The sequence below is a fragment of the Dermatophagoides farinae genome, chromosome 1 (genome assembly GCF_024713945.1).
Source record: "Dermatophagoides farinae isolate YC_2012a chromosome 1, ASM2471394v1, whole genome shotgun sequence".
Taxonomy (NCBI): Eukaryota; Metazoa; Arthropoda; class Arachnida; order Sarcoptiformes; family Pyroglyphidae; genus Dermatophagoides; species Dermatophagoides farinae.
The window spans coordinates 6,332,252-6,353,619 of NC_134677.1; the positions used below are offsets into that span (position 1 = coordinate 6,332,252).

The 21,368-nt window shown below is 28.9% G+C and overlaps 1 protein-coding gene across 1 annotated transcript in view; it reads left to right on the forward strand.

Annotated features, from left to right (window-relative positions):
- Positions 1-21,368, forward strand: part of Eph (Eph receptor tyrosine kinase) — a 79,068-nt gene that overhangs the window by 53,092 nt on the left and 4,608 nt on the right. The window contains exons 2-12 of the mRNA XM_047054124.2: positions 10,750-10,829; positions 10,913-11,093; positions 11,174-11,322; positions 11,605-11,935; positions 12,509-12,664; positions 12,739-13,041; positions 14,261-14,311; positions 16,553-16,803; positions 17,418-17,499; positions 18,982-19,096; positions 20,060-20,142. Of these exons, the coding sequence (XP_046910080.1) occupies positions 10,750-10,829; positions 10,913-11,093; positions 11,174-11,322; positions 11,605-11,935; positions 12,509-12,664; positions 12,739-13,041; positions 14,261-14,311; positions 16,553-16,803; positions 17,418-17,499; positions 18,982-19,096; positions 20,060-20,142 (1,782 nt within the window). The remainder of the gene's footprint in view (positions 1-10,749; positions 10,830-10,912; positions 11,094-11,173; positions 11,323-11,604; positions 11,936-12,508; positions 12,665-12,738; positions 13,042-14,260; positions 14,312-16,552; positions 16,804-17,417; positions 17,500-18,981; positions 19,097-20,059; positions 20,143-21,368) is intronic.

A 21,368-nucleotide genomic window follows, 5' to 3' on the forward strand; every position in this document is an offset into this window, starting at 1 on the left:
TTAGGCTGTTATATTAGAAGTTTGATTAATTTTTTTCTTTGTTGTTGTTGTTGTTGTTCAAACCAAAATTCAGCTCAAAACTAAAAATGCTTATAATAATAATAATAATAATAATAGTCATAGTCCACTTACACATTGTCGACTATTCGTTGGTTTTTTTTCGCTCACACGATTCAATATTCTTGCCAACTTTAGTTAGTATTTTTTTTTTTTTTTTTTGGTTCAATGTGTTATTGAACTGATCTATTGCGTTCTCGGGGCTAATTCAATCGGGAATTAGTTATAACTTTGATGGAAAAAGCTATACTTTTCATTTAAGTAATAATAAGGCCACTATTAATGCCATGTGTGTGTGAAACCCAATGATTCTTTTGTTGGAAATCGAACCAATCATTGCCAGTGTCACATACACACACTCACACACACACACACAAAGAATATGTATACTGTATGATGTTGATGTTTTAAAAGTAAATTTTTTTTTCTCTCGTTATTCAATTCATATGGTTCGTGTACGAGTGCTTGCGTTTTTGTGTTTGCCCACTAATGACCGATCTCATTTTGGTTTATCCAAATGAATAAGGAATAAATAGAAGAAAAAAAGAATGAAATCCATCCGGTGCACTTGTATCAGATTCGATTAGAGAGAAATTGTATTTGTTGATCCATTGAAATTAAACGTACATCCATTGAATAAAACGAATTATCTCGATCTCGATTATTTTTTTTTGGTTGGGGTCTCCATTCTCTGGACAGATATAGCCTGTTTTTTTAAAACTATTGATACGATAGCAACAACATTACCGCTTGTGGAGACAATATGTGGCTTGATATTTATTTGGTGATGATAATCGGCCTTTGTCTAATCAACTTTGACCAATGTATTCACATTCCATGCATGAATCATCAAAACATTGAAAACCCATTCAAAATGACCATATATTTATATCATATTATCATCACAATTCCTCCTGCTGAGGTTTCTCAGACCATAGTTCATAGTTGATTTGTTCATTATTGATTGCCTCCAGACTCGCTTTTTTTACTATATCCGTTTCCTGTCAAATGTATTTCAATCAACAGAATTCGACTATGTCACACAATATGGCAAAATCATTTTCTCTTTCTTGACACAACATTAATCATTTTTGTTTTTTTTTTTGATTTCGTTTATTTCTTGATATTATAATATAATTTCACAAGAACAACTAACCAACTTCATTAGAATCGAAAAGATTTCCAATCAAAAAAAAAATCACTACATACATGCTTTGACGTTTGGATGTAATATTTGTTCGTTTTTGATACACTTCACTCATTTCACAACATACATCCACATCATATGTTTCTATCCTTTTTCAATTTCAATTAGCAGCAATTAAACATTGCTCAATATGAACAATTACAAATATACAAGGGAATAGTAATGGCTAAATATTCTCTTATCATGTACCAGATTCTCTCACGAACGACTCCATTACATTCATTCAGACCTCATGTTGTTTTTTGGATATTAAAGCCTGATTTCTTCATCTGTTTATGGTCAGAATTTTCCTCATTCATTTAAACATTAAAAGTGCATTAAAAGTCGTCAGTTCTTGTGGGTGATACAGATGTACAAATGTAACAGTCGTTACATGGATCGAAAGTGATCGAATTGATGCAGCAAACCATTGATGCCTGGAATTTTTTTTTGCCTTATCATGAAAAAAATCGAAAACCTAATCAAATTATACTTTCTATTTTTGAAGCTTATACTTATTGACCATTCATATTATCATTTAGAAATTGATAACCAAACCTAATCAAGTAGAATACTGTGTGACTAAATTGTGGACGATCTAATCATCCAGATCGAAAATCTTAACCAAAGAAAAAAAAAACGTACGCACAAATACAAACAGATTGTGTTTGTAAATTACAACCGCTGTTTGTTGTTATATACAAACACTGTTATTATTTCAATAAAACGTCTATACTTTTGATCTAGATGATTCGTAATTTTATCATTTGTACAAATGATTGTCCAGCACGTGTTTTCGACTGCTTTTGATCATAAATGAGAATTCATAAATCATATTGCCTGTTGAAGGCCATTTATATTGTATTTCTCATATGTAATATAATATAATTCACCAGAATGGATGCGGCATGGCCATAGTTTATTTAAGAGAAAAAAATATGTTTTATCAATAATGATTATCCTTTTTTAGCTGCTGGCCATACATTTGATTGATGACAGATACTAAACAGTGTGAATGGCAAATTAAGATTGTGTGTGTGTGTGTGTGTATATATATACGACGGATTCATTATCTCCGAACCACACCATTGATCATTTGTTACATTAAAATTCGACACATTTACTTGTTCCAGTATCACTTTCTATTCGTATTCGAAATTCACACAAAAGCCACTGATTTTTTCGTTAGAAATGAAATAAATTACCAGATTTCAGGAGAGATGGAGATGAAAAAAAAATCAAAATTTCGTCATTTCAACTATCCTGTTCTTAATCTAATTAATATTTTGACAAATATGGCGCGATTGGTGCCAGTTTGTTCGTTTGATTTGCCAAAGATGTGTAGAAATTGCATTTGAGGCTAATTTGCATGACAATAGAACTTTGTGTAATTTTTTTATGGCCTCAAAAATTTTTTTTTCTCTGGACGAATTGAATTATTGAAACGTTTTTTGAATGTTTAATTTTTTTTTTATTTTCTCCCCTGTTAGAAGATAATATGATGATGATGATGATGATTATGATGATGGTGATGGCAGTGGTTGGCCAACTGTACTTCAATGTGTGATTGGATTTTTTCATTTTATGTTCAAAATAACATCAACAACAACAACAACAACAAAAAACAAAATCTCGAAACGAATTGAACATGAATTAAACGATACGATCCAATCTAATCCAATGATGATGATGATGATGATGATTGAGAATTATAAGTCTATAAACATGTGTGTGTGTGTGTTTTTTTGTATGTATGTGTAAAAGATATATTGATCCTTTTGTTTCGATTGTCGAGTATACTTATCATCAATGGCAATAACAATAATAATACCATAATATAACAACATCAGAATCAAACTAAAACTTGAAATGAAATTGAACTAGAAAATAAAATGAACAGTTTCAGTTCAATTTTTTTAGCCATGTTGTTTCCATTCAAAGAATATAAACGGAAAACATATTACTCGTACGTATATATCGAGATTTTGATAAAATCTTCATCATCGTCGTGTTATTATGTGTGTGTGTGTGTGTGTGAGAGAGAGAAAGGTTCATTATTGTCGTCGGTTGGTTCCATTATTTTTTTTTTCGTTATAAATTGAAGATTCACTTCAACAACAACAACAAAAAAAATTTATCAAGTGGTTTCGAGATAGAAAATTGGTGTACGAAAAAAAAATATATTCACCGATTCAAATATACTTTAAATATTTTTTTTTTTAAACATTCGTAACATAGAATAATAATAATTTTATAGAAAAAAAAGTTTGCGTTGGCGTTAATGTGACGGTGGCCATATTCATATATCCAAAAACATATATATATATCAGCCAATATTATCATCATCATATGGATTTAATAATTTAATTCTATTTATTTATTATTACTCATCATCATGTGATTAGTCTTGGTTGTTCATTAAAAGAAAACTTTTTTTTTATATATACATTTACAAACAGAATTATGAAATGAATTTGGCAAAATAAAGTATACTAACCATTACATGATGATCAACAACAACAACAACATTATCATTCAGACATGATCATCAGAAAAAAAGATGATAATTCTGAATGATGAAATGAAATAAACTCGTCATTCGTTGACAAACAAATTGTATTGTTATTGTTGTTATTATCTCATCTTTATCTGTCATCATATTTGTTGTTGTTACTCTTATAAATATTGTACAAACATAATTGTTAAGTAATTTATACTACACCATCTCCCCCTGTTTGTCCAATATTTATGTTGTTGTTGTTCATATTCAATGAATTTTTTTTCAATTTTTTTTTAAACTTCAATTAAATTGATGATTATAATGATGATGGCTTGTTTCCACCACCTACATTCTAGAGGATGATTGACAGATTTTATCCATAAACTGGTATTGCATCGTTTCAAATGAATGTGAATCAAAAAAAAAAAAAATTGATGATTATAATGATGATGGCTTGTTTCCACCACCTACATTCTAGAGGATGATTGACAGATTTTATCCATAAACTGGTATTGCATCGTTTCAAATGAATGTGAATCAAAAAAAAAAAAAAAAAAATAGTGGAGGCGAATATAGATATAGATGCTTTTCTGATGTAATGTACCTTGTAATGATATTCAGAGAAAAAAAAAACGTTCCAATTATCATAATTTTTTTTACCTTTAAAAATTCGCAATATAAAGTTGTGATTATCATCTTTTTTTTGGCTGCCTGGTTAGTTGTTGTTGTTGTTGTTGTTGTTAAAGTTTGTTCAACCAATTACTGGTATTTTGCTTCTGCTTCTTCTACTGAATATAATATATATGATTCTTGTAGTAAGAAAAGAAAACTTTTTCGATATAAATGTATAGGATTGACTTCAATGATGATGAGTTTATGATAGGGAAGTAGAATTTTCATCTTTTTTTTTTGATCAAGAAATGTTTGTTTGTATGTGAAAATAATTTACTTTGATATGGCTGACTATGATGATGTTTGTTGTATAGAATTTTGATCCATAGTAAAGCTCATTGCAATTTTTTTTTTCATTGATGACTATGATCACTTGTTTGGTTGATGTGGCCCGACTATGATACATATCATATATATTGATGTTTGCCTGCATTTATGTGTTGGTGTTCAAAGCAAATTTTTTTTTCTCTTTCATTCATTTGGTTCAAGTCGGATAAGTTAAGAAGAATGAATATAATATGCAATGGGAATGTTTTGAGTGCTCGTTAATCAATGTCTCAGTAGATTATATATATATATACATACATAAAAGATCCATGTTGTATTTTTGTATATTATATACTAACCAATATATATATATGAATCAAGTTGAGCGACACATTCTTATTATTCTCGTATATCTTGATTTTTCTTCTCTCTCTCTCTTTTTTTATCTCGATGAATGGAATGAATTTTGAACGATACTTTTGTCATTAGTCACTTGCTAATGTCGGTAGTGAACTATAGAAAAAAAAATAAGTTCCTACACACACACACACACACATTCTGGACTTTGTGGATCGTCGTTGACAGAGGCGAAACGGATTTTTCATTTTGTTGAATAAAGTGATGATGAAAAAAAAGTAGTAAAAATTACGAACAACAAAAAAAAAGAAAAAGAAAACGAAAACGAAATTTACATATCAATTCAAAATCGATATCTTTGATTCTGGAACACAAACAAAAAAACAACAACGACGGCAACAAAAAAAAAAAAAAAAAAAACAGACAGACAGCAGGATGTTTATTTTCTTTTTCATAAATCTTCTTATATTTTATTTTTTTTTCAACGATTTTTATCTACTTTTTTTTTATTCGAAAATCAAAATGGAACAAATCGACATACGCAGTCAATATCAATAACTTGATTTCATTGACTAAGTGTGTGTAATAAGTTGAAATAAAAAAAATTGCTTCCTCAAACATAACATTTTAAAACAGATCATTTCCATCTATTATTTGTAAAAACAATTCAGATTGTATTGCATCATCATCCACGTTATTTATATTACCAAAAAATCCAGGTATAAATACACATAAACATTGAATGAAAAATGAATGAATGAATGAATGAAGCTCATTCTTTATTGAATCCTCATAATCATCATCATCATGGTCGGCGTCGTTGTCGTCGTCGTTGTCATAATAATGACAACACCAACAACAATGATGATGCTGATGATGATGATCCATTGAAATCTGCTTTTTTATGTTTTTTTTCTGTTTTACTTTTCGAAGTTATTACCAACCATGATGATGATGATGATGACGATGATTACGATAAATTGCAATAGTAAAGAATCTTTATATATTAGTATTATTATTTGGTATATAATAAAATGATTCGATGGCTATAAAACATTGGCACATTCTATTGGACGAGTCTATTTCTCTTTTTTTTTATTCACTTTGTGGATTGATTTGTCTACCAATACAATGAATTTTGTATTGAAAGTTAAACCAATGGCCAAAATGAAAAAAAAAGTAATCACAAACAAACATTCTACTGTTCCATTCTTCTTTTTTGTTGTTGTTTTGGTCTAAAAGAATTGAATTATTTTTGCCCTTGCCATCCATCGTCATCTATTTCTCGTTTCTAAATAAAAAAAAAATGGTATTTCATTTGTCTATAACGATGAATGACCATCCCATTCATTCATTCATTCAATCATTTTGGTCATACGAAAAAAAAAATGTTTGATCAAGTTAATACAGTGTATGGCCAAATATACGGTTCATTCATACACCAGGAAAGACTTTCATTTAAATTTGATTGTATCTTTGATGGATTATTTTCCGATCTATACCCGTGCCTGGCTGGCAGGATGAAGCAGGAAAATCAAAAAAATACGTGTTTACCGTTCACTATGATTTCCGATTTGTTAGCAAAAAAAAAAAAATGGACCATATATGATTGAAAGAGAAAGAAAATTACAATTTATCTTCATGAAATTATGTCTGCCTTACTACTATGTATATTGGTTACATACATAGTTGGTTCAATGTAAAAATAAATTGTCACTAAAACAAGTTCTGGATTTATTCAATTCGTTGTCTCAAAGACGAAAGATTGGCTAATGCACCGTTATAAGTGTTTTCCATAGAAAAAAAGCCTTCCTAATGTAAATTAATGATACCAACATCGTCATCATCATCATCATCATCATAAATCGACTTCAATTTGATTTCACATTTGTTTATCTGTCCATTATAAAGAAAAAAAAACCAATTTAATCGGATATTTTGATGATCATTTTTTCACATTTATAATCGATCTCTTCGAACTTCCATCATCATCATAAACTATAGTACAAAAATAATGCTTGCTTAAAACAAAAATGTATATGAAAATAGAAAATTCCTCCAAAAATAGTGTTGTGTGTGTGTGTGTGTGGTATCAATAATCTATTTTTCGAATGTGTCAAAATGTCATTTTTGATGATTTATGTGATGTAAAATTCTGTGCAAAAATATCGTCATGAAAATGGGTGTGTGTGTGTGTATCCATTTAAAAAATGTATACACTTTTTTTACACATATGTTTCGTTTAAATGAAATAATTAGGCATCAATAATGTTTGATTCTTTGGAACATACACACATACAAACACACACACACACCATAATCTTGAAGCTAATTTGTATCTGTTACAATTTTTTTTAAGTGTAAAAATTTATTCTTATGGTAGATGAATTTGTTTCAAAACGAATTATTTTTATGGTGCCATACCAAGCTTGTAGACAAGTGTGTGTGTGTGTGTGTGTATAAATAGAATTTAAGTTTAAGCCGATTTTTAGGAAGAAAAAAAATATGTTCAATCAAAAATTGAAAAGATAATCATGACATCTTCATAATGATTATGATTATGATGATGTTGATGAATATAAACATTTATGTTTTGTTATCCATCATCAATGCTGTATTGCCAAGTTTTTTTTTCTCATTCGGTGAGAATTCTTGTGAATGAATATTTTTTTTCCTGTATATTACACACATTATTTATTGATGTTTGGTTGACATTTTTTTTTCTTCTTGTTTGAACCAACATTTTAGTAGGCGTCTTTAGGTACTTGAACTTTGTTCTAATTCTTTTTTTTTTCATTGTCTGGATAATTATGTTGAATATTCTTGTCGTTGAATTTGTCATTTTTATTCTTAATCCCCGAATCGTGGTTGTAAAAGAAACAAACAAACGAAAAAAAAGAAAATGTTTTGATGTTCATATATAGGTTTTTTCTTTGTTTGCAAAAAATTCAATAAAATAAATTGATTTTGGCATTTAACTTTTCTTCAAAGATTTAAATAAAAATTCAATATTCGATAGCTAGTTCAACACATCAACTCTATCGTCGTCATTTTATATATGTGTATAACAATATCATCGAATCGATTGTGTGTGTGTGTATGTTTCGGTATGAATACGATTCGTTGTATTGTTGTTTGTGAGAAAATTTATGCTCTGTTTCGATTTTTTTTTTCATTCTCGTCATTCGATCTTTTCTTTTTTATTCTTCTTCAAAAGAAAATGAAGAAAATATACTTTTAATCTTGAATATTGAACGATTGAACAAATTTCAATGTAAGACTATGGCCCTGGTTATTTATTTTTTTTTTTGTTTATATTTATTTCGAATAGCTCTAGAATATACAGAGTTTTATTATCATAGAGTTTCGAATATTTTTTTTTTCTCCAGAATCAAAATGAAAATGAAAAAAAAGCTGAGGCCATAGAATAGTTGAACCAGATCCCTCTATTTTTTTTGGATGTCTACTAATTTGATTGTGGTTTTTACAATATATATATACGCCCTTATGATGAAAAATAACAAACAAAAAAAAAAAAAAAAAAAAAAAAAACTTTGCCACACACACACAGAAACACAATAAAATAGCTTAAAAGTACTATTTGACTTTTATCATGAAAGTTGAGAAATTCATAACATCAGCATGAAGAAGCCGTATCTTTTTTTATGTGTGTGTGTGTGTGTTGGAATGATGGGCATAAGGATCGATTTGAATTTGTTGTTGTTGAAAACAAAACAAAAAAACTATGTTGAGGGCCCATTGGATCATTTGGTTGCAATCAAAAAACTTTTTATTTTTTTTATATTTATTCTTGGCCCCACTCTGTTTTTCGTTGATGTTGACGAAGAAGACCAAATTAATGAACAGCAACAACAACAACATGACTAAAGTCAGTAGCTTAACACCAATGGCAGAAGTTTGTTGATGAAAAGCATTCTAACCAAAGGGAGAGAGAGAGAAGTAAAAAAAAAATCATTAGTCTCTTTTTGGATCAAGATCCACAATATTCTTCTTGTGCACACTACATTAACATACACTGACAATGGAATGAATTGTACCGAATGCATATAGTATTTTTACGCACAATAAAATTCCACCATACACACACACTGATTAGAATTCTAGCTGTTGTTGATGATGTTTTCGTTATGTTTTTTTGCATCATTTCAATAGTCTTTAAATGCTATCATCAACTATCGTTTATTCATTCATTCATTCATTCATTTCTTTCATCAAATACGATTTTCAACGCCATCGTGATTTATTGCGTTTTTCTTCTCTCTCTTTCTCTCTCTCGCTTTCTACTTGCCTTATATGTAGTTTTCATCATTGTTTTATATTTAAAAGAGGTGGCTGATATAATTCACTTTATTATCAATTTAAATTTGATTTGTCTTTGAACAGACATAGATTATAACAATTTGATGATCATAATAAATAACATAGCCACCGTATATTTATTCAATTCGATATATAAAGTTCTTTAATTACCCAAAAGATTAGGGTTTAATTTTGTTTCTATTGAACTTTTTTTTCCATTCTTTCATTTTCTATGGATATTAATGGAAAGATAGAATGATTTTGTCTATCGTAGCGTGCAAATAATAAAATTTTAATTAACCCCCGATAATATAACCTCTAGACAAAGAAAGGGTTACAGAGAAAAAAACCAAACAAAAAAAAGTGATCATAATTGTATGAATGGTGGGTGATGATAGGAAAACGGGAAGAGAAAACAAAGAAAACTTTGCCATTTAGGCTTCAAAATGGAATTTTTTTTGTTGTTGGCCTCCACCTTCCTCATTCCATTCAATATACACGATCATAATCATGATTGTTTGCCCTTTTTTTCTTTTATTTTAATTACCATTTATTATATTTGCATGGAATGTTTGAACATTTAAATAATGTGTGTTGATCTTTAACGTATGGTAAAATGTTTTGTTTTAACACTAATTTTTCCTAAATCTACGCACATACCTTCAATCAATTATGTTTCAACATAAATAGATCTGGTCGATTAGGAAGAGAAAAACTTTGATTTGATATTGTTGTTGCTTGGTTGTTCAAAATGATAAAGGAAAGTGGAGATGATTCAAAAGTTTGTTTTTTATAGATAGAACAACACTACATGCACACTACATGCTTTGATTAGGTTGAAATGGCCATTATTAACCATAATTTATTCATAACAAAAATTGTTATCGAAATAATAATCACAATCATTTTTATTGAACCAAACAAAAAAAAAAATTATCTCACAGATGTTTTTATCGAATGGATAATCAAACAAATCATTCGTGTTTGTCAAATGGATTTCATCATTTATTCTATAGACCAAAATGTATTTTATAAATAATTGATTGATTTAAATTTGGATTGATCCACAAATTCAATGCCATACGATTAAGGTTCAACGAATATTATAAACTTTAAACTTTTTTTTTCTCAAATTGACTTCATATTTTAAGTTAATATTTTTGTATTTTTTACATTGTAATACATACATTTTTCTTTCATCATATTGAATAATTAATGTTAGCCATATGATGTGTTCAATAATAATGATGATGATGATGATTGTCCTGTCATTTTTTTCGATTTTTATCGCTAAATTGCTTACTAACTTTCATTTTTTTTCTGATTTTTTTTTGTTGTTGTTTTCATTGCTCACTAAACCCCTGGCACGTATAAATAAAAATCTTTTCAGTGATCCTGTTGGATACCACACAAGAAAGTTCACTAGACTGGACTCGTCTTCCATACGGGCCACAGGCACGGACACCTGGCGTAAGTTTTATTTTCATAAAAAAAATCAATATTTGATGCGTAATCTTTTTTTTATTTATTGATTTTTTTATTTATTTATTTAGTGGGTTGAAGAGAGCTTTACAAATTTCGAGCAAGGCATAAATTGGCGTTCATATGTTGTATGCGATGTTGCCTATAATAATGTTAATAATTGGCTATGGACGCCATTTATCGAAAGACATAATGCAAATAGAATCTATATCGAAATTAAATTTAGTATGCGTGATTGCAATCTATTTCCAGGTAGGAAGTGTCACAAAAAAATATTTTTCTAATTAAAAATAAACAATTTTGCTCAAACAATACATTTTTTTTGTATCTAGGAATGGCACTTTCATGTAAAGAAACTTTTTCGTTACTTTATTACGAACATGATGGTCTTAACAAAGAACCACCACCATGGGAACCAGAATCCTACAAGCTTATTGATCGTATTGCAGCTGATGAAGGACGTTTTACTTCAAATAGCGAGGTCTGTATTCAATTCGATGAATGTTTATGATTCAAGTTATTATTACATAAACCATGTTCAGAATTGGGCGAAAAAGACTTTGAATTCATGAATCACAGTGTCACTGTTGCGTGTAGACTAATACATTCAATAGAACAGAAAATTAACACTCCATTTATCATCGAACATGTTTAACATTGAAACTAGAGGAAAAATTACATAATCTTGATTAGAAAATTGTTATTAATGGATCTTACACATTATCTAACTCTCTTTTTCTTTCATTTTATATATTCGATGCAGGTGATAATCAACACCGAAATACGAAGCGTTCCAGTGACTAAAAAAGGTGTCTACTTTGCATTCCGAGATCAAGGAGCCTGTCTATCAATCATAGCGATCAAAATCTTTTACATAACCTGTCCAAATATCACAACTAATTTTGCATTCTATCCGGAGACACCTACTGGCCGAGAATTAACTACAATAGTTGAAACGGATGGTGTTTGTGTTGCTAATTCACAACAAGTAGAGATTCCCAGATTATTATGTAAAGGAGATGGAAATTGGACATTGCCCTCGGGTGGATGTAAATGTATGCCTGGATATGAACCAATGGGACAGTCATGTCAAGGTGAGTTTTCAACCAATTATGATTGTCATCAGGTTGGATATCTCAATTAAAATTGGCCAACCAAATTTAAATTTGCATTTAATTGTTCTTGTCGATGATTAATCCTCAACATTCTATGCGTATGTGTAGTGTACAACGATTTGATGTCATAATAATATCTACGATTCGAATTGCGCTTTATTCATTTTAAAATCGATTAAGCAATCAATCATAGACATCTGTCAGTTTGTTCGTAATTACCATCATTTGCTTACATTGGTCAAATAGAAATTATAAATGAAAATTTTCAATCGAATCGGTTTTTTTCTCATAATCGTTTTCCATATTGGCAGGGTTCGCCATACTGCTATCGATTGTCCATATGAATCGTAAAAATATACGACCTTAAATGAATCTTTTTCGTGATCTGCATCTTTTTCTTGTGCTTTGCTTGTTTCTGTTTTTTGAATGAGCTATATAAATGCTAATTTAAATGTCGAGATAATAGCGAAACATCGGCCAACTTCCTTTCGACTAATTGCTCTTGATTCTAATCACATGTGTTTTTGTTTTTTTTCGCTATAATAATTTCAGTTTGTTCGCCTGGAAAATTCAAACCAATCGTTGGTGATGAATTATGTCAGCCATGTCCAGCTCATAGCAAATCATCATATCATGGTTCGACTGAATGTCGTTGTGATGCTGGTTACTATCGAGCACCCAAAGATCCCAAATGGATTCCATGTACACGTATGTATATAATAATGGCCATTCATGATGAATTATTAAAAATTCAAACTTTTCTCTTATCTCATTTTTTTCAGAACCGCCATCATCACCACAAAATCTGACAATAAATTTTTTGGATCAATCAACGGTCATTTTGACTTGGAATAAACCGAAATTTTTGGGCGGTCGAAACGATACCGTTTATCGTATTAGTTGCGATTACTGTCCATCATCTACCAACTATGTTCCTTCACAAGAGACTATCAACGATACTAGAGTAGTCATCTCTGGTCTAAATCCAATGACTTCATATAGATTTCAAGTTTATGCTGAGAATGGTGTTTCCGGTTATGATAGTAGCCAATTTGTGGAAATAACAGCTACTACCGAAGCCTCAGGTAGGCAAAATCAAAACGTGAATGTGGCCAATTTTAGTTTTATATTTTTTTTTCACTTGCCATTCACCTAAATTGAACCATTAAATAAGGGAATAGTCCATTATGATCTAGCTATATCATAATCATCAATGATTTTCTGGATCACTGTTTTGTTTACATTTTAGGATTTTATAGGCAATTATTCGCCATCAAGTTTAGACTCTAAACCATAGATGAAATTGGAAGAAAATGGCTAAAATGAGAATCGCATTTAGGATTTGATGTGTTTAGGAATCACACACAAAGGGAGATGACTAATTTATTGTTCATCAAAATTGCACATCGATTCTGTTGTTTTCGAAAGTCTAATTGCAATAAATTTTAATTATAATTTGACATTGAATGCCAACACAATCTCTGTAGAAGCTTCTTGCTAATGCTTATAATGGGGTATCAATATTCTCACTTTTTTTTCAAGTCTAGTCATATGGTAGCATTATTGGTTGAAAACAGTAGAATCAGAATCATTTCGAACAAAATGACATGTCGTTTTTCTCTTTTTGATGTCGTTATCGTGTGCTTTGTGTGTGTGTGTGTGTGTGTTTTGATTTCAAATCACATTTACTTTTTCGTATTCACAGTAGAATAGAATGAATCTCTTTGTTGTTTTCGAAGAGTGAACGAGAGAGTGGAAAAAAAGAGACAGCAAGAAAGAATAATTAATGGATCAAGCCTGTTGTTTTTTCTTTCTCAATCAGTATAGTATTAACCAAAAAAAAACCGAATTGTTGATGAACTTGGTGACAGTTAAACTATATTTATATATAAAAAATAATCAAGTTGCTATTATTTTCCTTGGTGATTTTTGGCCAATTTCAAATCTTTTATATACATTACTCTCTTTTATAAACAAATATATACTCTTTTAGTAGACAAATTGCTAATTTACAGTTGACAATACCGATATTTATTGTTGAAAAACAAACAAACGAAATGTTTTGTTTTCATTATTTTTTTTGGATTCCAAAGAAAATGTACAGGAAAATAATAGATAGATCCGTTAACACAAAAACAATCACATGTCATGTGTATATTCACGAATATATTCCCTATCAAATCGATGGGTATTATTCTCTCGGCCATTCATTCATTATCATTCTTATCATAGATATTTTTTTTGTTGTTGTTGTTGCTCTTTCACACCCCATGCTTTTCTATTTTTTTTATCTATTATTATTAGGATACATTTCATTGGTTATCACGGAAGACAGTTCGGGACAAAAATATAACGGTAAGTGCCATCATTAATTTTCATTCACAACTTTTTACTCATATAATAAAGATGGTTTTGTAGATGTATTATATGCGTAGATGAATAAAGTGAAAAATTGAGAGAATCTACTTATCTAACGTGATCATAATTAATTTCATATTGAAAATTGACAATTGATTCTATATTTTGGCCTTCATTTACTAATGCTTATTCTTGATTCTTATTAGAGGTCACACATACAAAAAATGAATAAATATATGAATTCTATCGAAATTCTTATTGTGGATTAGATACAGAAAAAAAATGAAATTAGAATTTTTTTTTGTTTGCTACATAAAATTCATATATATTTATTTTTTATTTTTTTTTATGTTTTCCATTCCATTGTTATGAGCTGAAGAAATGAACCAGAAAAAAAGACGCCCGGAATAAAAATTTATCTTCGGGCTAAATGCTAATAAATTTTTCTATTCGCTTGTTTTCATTATGATGATGTCGATCATGGATCGCGAGTTCAATTCGTATTTTGGTTCAGTGTCCCTTCATAGTAATAGTAGTAGTAGTAGTAATGCCGTTTGTTGATATAACTATAGTCTTTAATCATTTCCTCACATACCATCATCATCATTTTGTTCGATTTTTTTTTCTTCATTCGTTCTTTCTTTTTTTGTTTCGTCAACATCATCAACATCGTCATTGTTGTGTTCATTACCGTTTCAAACGAAATGCAATGTGTAGAATTTAAAATTCAACTTTTTTTTGCAAAAAAAAAATGTTCCCGTTTGAAAATGGCTTCTTTCTTCCCATTCTTCATTCGCTTTCATTTTCTTCACAAGAATTTATTGACTAAAATGATAATGATGATGATTGTGTGTATGTGTGTGTGTGTGTGTTTAGAGTATTTGTTCAGTTCGTTAGCTATTTGTTATAGCAAATTCTTCTAGTTCTACTTGGAATTTATTATTATTTTTCTTTTATTTTGGCACAAATAGGAAAAAAATTTCCAATCGCATCATTCGTTGTCATCATTAGATGTTTTATTTTTTTTTCTTTTTCTTTCGTTATAGTGAAAATGAAGTTTCTATTTTTTTTCTTGTTAGAAACACATACACACACATATGCACGGCGATTCGTTTTGAATAATCCAGATTTCAGCATATATTCTATGATGAATGTTTCATTTCATAGTCGAAATAGATTAATTATGATTAAACATTCTGATCCACTTCTTCATTATTACGAAACTCTGTACATGTGTGTGTGTGTGTGTGTGTTCTGAATGATGATTTAAACATTTGAAAAATTGGCATAACACACACACACAGAATATTAATAATGATCATGAAAGGCGAATTGCATGCACACAATCCGAAAACTAATCCAAATTTGCATGTTGATCAATCTTTTCTACAATAATAATAAAATGAAAACATGGAAATAAGATGAGAAAACACACAAAATCTTAGCCCAATTTTCTTTTCTTTTTTTTTGCTGTTTCGTCAAGCTTAACATTTAATCAATATCGTATATATAACAATATAATATCCTTGATGAAATAGGTTTAACAGGTTATTTCATTTATTTATTTTGTGTACACACAAACATACAAGGGCAACACAATTTGCATGTCAAATTTTAATATAGAGATTAATTGGCCGTCGACGATCTGAATAAATGAATGGAAAAAATGATGATGATGATGATGATGATGAAGATGGAGAATCGAACACACAGACATACATTGTTGGTCTAATTAAAGTTATACATCACGATTCATGAGGAATAAACTCTTCTCATTTTTTTGTTCTGTTTTTGTTTTTCACATCAATCCTATCGGAAAAAAACTATACCCATAACCAAATTGAATCCATAGTAATGTATTACATGCAGTAAAAATGAGTTATGCAAATTACATACATTTTTTCCCTTGTTGTATTGTATTTCCCCTGTTCCATCACTATTTCCAAAAAAAAAAAAAAAAAATAAGATTTGCTGTTGTTGTTATTTTTTTCCACTCGGACTACATTGGTTAAATCTCTTTTCACAATATTTAATTAGCATTCATATTAAAAGTAATCTGACTTGTTTCATACGAATCCGTTATGTTGGTTCTCATTTGAATAATTTGAATAACAAAAACCAAATCAAATCTATAGTGGCCAAATGTTACTACTACTACTACTACTATTTTTTTGTTACATCTCAAATTCTAATTATTGAATTTTGTACTAATCAAATTCTCTATTTTATCATTTTCAGCTTTACCAGCGACAACTATCTATCCGCCAATATTACGTATCACATCTGCTGATGGAACACAAATATCGCTTGCATGGAAACGTAATCCAAATGACAATAGCAATAATGATCCAGCCAATGAAATAACTGCATATGAATTACGTTATCATTCGAATGATATCGAAAGAAATAGTTCTTCAATTTTAATTTCCAAAGATCAATTTGAAACGACCATTACCGGTTTGAAACCACAAACTGAATATACTTTTCAGGTAAGAATTTATTGATATTTGAAATGATTTACTAGGGAAAAAAAATTCAAAATTAAATGAAATTTTTTTCTCTTTAAATTGGTGGGGTTTTTTCGGAAACGGAAAGACATTCAGTCAATTGAAAAAAATATTTGAAAAGAATTTTGTGTTTTGCTTCTTTTTTTCTTAGTAAAAAAAATGTTCGAGTATTTCTGGTCGTCAGTGTCGGTCCATTAGGACCATCCGATTCTGACCATTAGACAAATCTATTTTAGTAAAAAATTTTTCGTTTCACTTCACTATAAAAGTAGAATAAATAAATGAAATTGAAACGCTTCACTGAGTTTAAATTCAATAAATTGTGTATGTGCATCTGTGTGTGTGTATGAGTGTAGAGAATAGAAAATATGTTGAGATTTCTTTTCTTTCCCCAAAATGTAGGTTTAACTTTTAATTTCATCATCTTCATAATTCATTTTTTTCTTTTAATGATTCGGACAGTAATTTAACGAATTTTGTAAAGTATTTTTTGTTCAAAAAAATCGGTTAATGTCTTGATCATTATTATCCGAATTAGCATTTGATATTCTGGATTTATTTGATTAATTTATTTTTATTTTTTTTTCTATTTACAGATCCGTAGCCGAACAAAAACTGGTTGGAGCGAATTCAGTAAACCAATGATGAAAATGACTGGACAACGTCTCGCTAATCCTGGTACGTTAATTTCATTTCACCATTTATCTGGATGTTTTTATTTTCTCATTCCCATTTTCAAGTTCACCACTAAAGCCATTGAATTTTCTTCTTTCTCATCAAATAAATAAGCCATTCGAATTCTAGTTTATTTTAATCATCATAAAGGATTTTGAATAGAACCATTTTTCGAATCAGATTTTCTGTATATCAGTGTGTGTGTGTGTATGTATGTGACCACATGTCAACGAGTCATTCTCGTATACAACAAAAGAAATTGTTTTATTGTCTATTTCTATTCAATTCAATAATTTATAAATTGTAGTGGTCATCGTCTTGTACTTTTTTTCCATTCTTTATATTCAATTCAATTCCATATGAAGGCGATGTATATGTTTGTATAAGCTTTCGACGCATCGATTTTGACACGACGATATTTAATTCGATTAATTATTTATTTATTGTTAATCTTCTTTATTGAACGTCTTCTTGTACCCCAATGAACAGGCATTACAGACTGATTGTATATGTTTGTATATATGTGTGTGTATGTCTGATTGAATTGAATTGAATTGAATCAAACTTTTATCTCTTGGTTCATTGTTTTTGTTGTTGTTCTTGTTTCATTGTCTACTTCTATCGCCTTTTTTTCATATCAATCAATCAGCACGTGACTATGAATGAATGTTTCAGCCAACTTCACACCAAATTTTATTTCTTTGTTTCCGTTGTGGATTTCTTTTCTCTTTTTTTTTCTCTCACTAATGAATCCAACTTCCATGGTCAAGCCTTTGTTGTCTTTTTATTATTATTATCATCATCATCCATTCAATAGATTTTACATAGTTTTATTTTATTATTCTATTTCGTTTGTCTCGCTGGTCGATTCATTATTATTGGCATCATCCATTTTTTTTTTGCAAAAGCAACAGGAATTCTCCCAAAAATTATAATAATTCAATCTCTGTGAATTGAATCTATCTATCGATATAAATCTATTAACAAAGTGAACAAAACAAAATGAAAAAAATTCCAGAACACAGTGGTTGTGTTTTTTGTTTTTTTTTTTTTTTTTGAAAAATGAGTTTTGAATGAACAAACAATTGAAAAGAAATATGAGACCATATCATCCATATTCTTTCATCTTTCCAAAGTATATCTAGTAGGAAGAATATTCAATCTTTTAAAGTTAATTTAGTTGAAAAAAAGGTCATTAAGTTAATGATTCTTAAGCTTCATAGTACAACGACTATATATTATTGTCTATAATTCTTGTGTGTGTTCGTGTGTTATATTTTTTTTAAAAAAAATAGTTTGCAAAAATCAATTAATGTGAATGGCTGAAAAATGAGAAGACAGATTTCATCTTTTTTTTCTAATGAAAAATTTTGTTGTTTTTCTATATATGACATAATGAATATATGAAATTTTTTTTTTCTAAATTAATTTTTAATTATTTTTTTATTATTATTCTTTACTTTCAATTTTTATAATAATATATAGCATATATTTCCGGTGACAATGAATCCGTCCAAACACGTATAATCATTGTTGGTGTCATCCTATTGATTGTCATCGTCACATTTATCATTAGTTTGGTTCTATTCTATTTGAAAAAGTAAGTAGAAAAAATAATTAAAAAGAGAATTAGTAACGCCATCTATAGGTAACCTGCAGAAAATTACGATTTGAACTTCTGAAATCAATTTCTTTTTCTTTTAATAAAACAAAAATTGATCAATGTGTATGTGTTTATATATGATTTAAAGAAACTAATAGAAAGGTAGTTATAACTCTCCGGAGATGTTTTGATGATTTTTTTTCCAGAAACACTTATCTTATAATGATTCATTTTGAAATTTTCGATTTTGGATCGAAATCACAGTATCAACACATTTTTTTCTGATTTTCACTTTCAATTCATGTGATAACCTTTGCCCAAAAAAAAACACAATATTTGCAGCAGTTTTAACCATTCCAAAAATAAATGAAAGAAAAAAAAATGATAAAGCCAAATTCCATTTAATTTGATTAGAAATCTAACGAAAATAAATTCGCTTATTCGTAAAAACATTTTATATGATACAATTTACCCCTTATAGATAGCCTGTTTTTTTTCTTGTTGATCTCTTTCATTACAAACTATTCTTTTGGGACTAGAAGAATCGTAGATTTAGAGAAAAAAAATTGCTGCCTCACCGTCATGCACAGACACACAAAAATTAGAAATTTTAACCATCTAATATTTTCAAGTAGCATTAAGCATCTTGGATATTATTTCGATTCTGGTTAAAATTCGATGATGATGATTATTATTATTATCATTTGAAATCGATCCATTCAATTGTCATTTATAGGAATTTTTTTTATTACGATTGTAATAATATAATTTATATAGAATTTCATAATGTTTCCATTAATCTTTTATGATTGTCATCATATGATGTTGTGTGATCATCATTAATCAATAAATGATTAATATTAACTTGATGATAATATTGATTTTTGTATTTGTATAGATGTGTAAATGTGATATTGTCTTAATTATATTTTGTTTTTATTTTATTATTCATTTGTATAGAAACAATGAAGATTGCAATAAAAAACAACCATCCGACTGTGATACATTGGAATATCGTAGCTGTGGTATGGAGGGCAAAAAACGTAAGTAAATTTTTTTTCCTTTTTTTTATCTTTCATGATGATTCATTTGAATGATTTGAATTGAATAAAAATGAATTTATTGTTTTTTATATTATTTATCATCTGAATATTGTTGATGATCATCATTAGGTAAAATGATATTTTTGCATACGGTTTTTTTTCGATTATTATGAATCATCATTAGATTCTTGATGAACACTTATAATCATTATATTATGTATATATCGGATTACAAGTATTCTTTTTATCTTTAACTTATTTTCATATGTTTCTTTATAGAAATAGCTTACGATAATAAAAATGTATTTCTATGTGTGTGTATCTTTAGAATTTATGCTGTTCTCATCTATAATATAATCAGTCATACAATGTATTTGGATAAAAATATATTAAGCCGCGTTTGTCGATGATCGGGGGATACATTATATACACACACAAACACACATCAATAGAATATATGGTCCATTAGACTTGATTGCACACCGTTGCCAGCTGAGCCATCGTCATCATCATTATTATTATTATTATTATTCTTTGATTCTACCGAAATCGAGAAAGAATTTTCAGTGCCACAGCTTTTACAAACAAACAAACAAACAAACAGAAAAAGAGGAACCATGTTCAAACTTGGTAAAAACACATACATACATACATACAAAAATAGATGACTATTGCTATTTGTTTGTTTGAAAATGAAATAAACGAGTCAAAGAATCCAAGAAGTTTTTGTTGTTGTCTCTATATGTATGTATGTGTGTGTTTGTAAATTTTGTATGGCCATCTTGGATTCTTTCGCTTGCTTGAGCATATCTAATTTTCCATTATATTACTCATATAGGATAGAAAAAAAAGTGATGGAATGCCATACAGCCATTTACTTATGCGATGTTCATCGAGTTTGTCGGCAAATGGTTTTTTTTTCACTTTACACACACACACATACACACTATTATTAAGAATCAATCGAATATATAGACAATATTTATTCCGAATAAATACAAAGGAAATTCGAAAATAAAAAAAAATTGGTCAATTTTTGACAATATATAACCGTATCGAATTCTTGTGTTTTTTGTGTGTGTGTGTATGACAATGATATAATTTAATTTACATGAAAACACTTGCTCATCACTTTTTGTTTTGATGCTAATTTTTTCTGATTGTTTTTTTTTCGTGAATATCATTTTCTTTTGTGATCGAATTTCTTCAAATGTCCACCACTATGT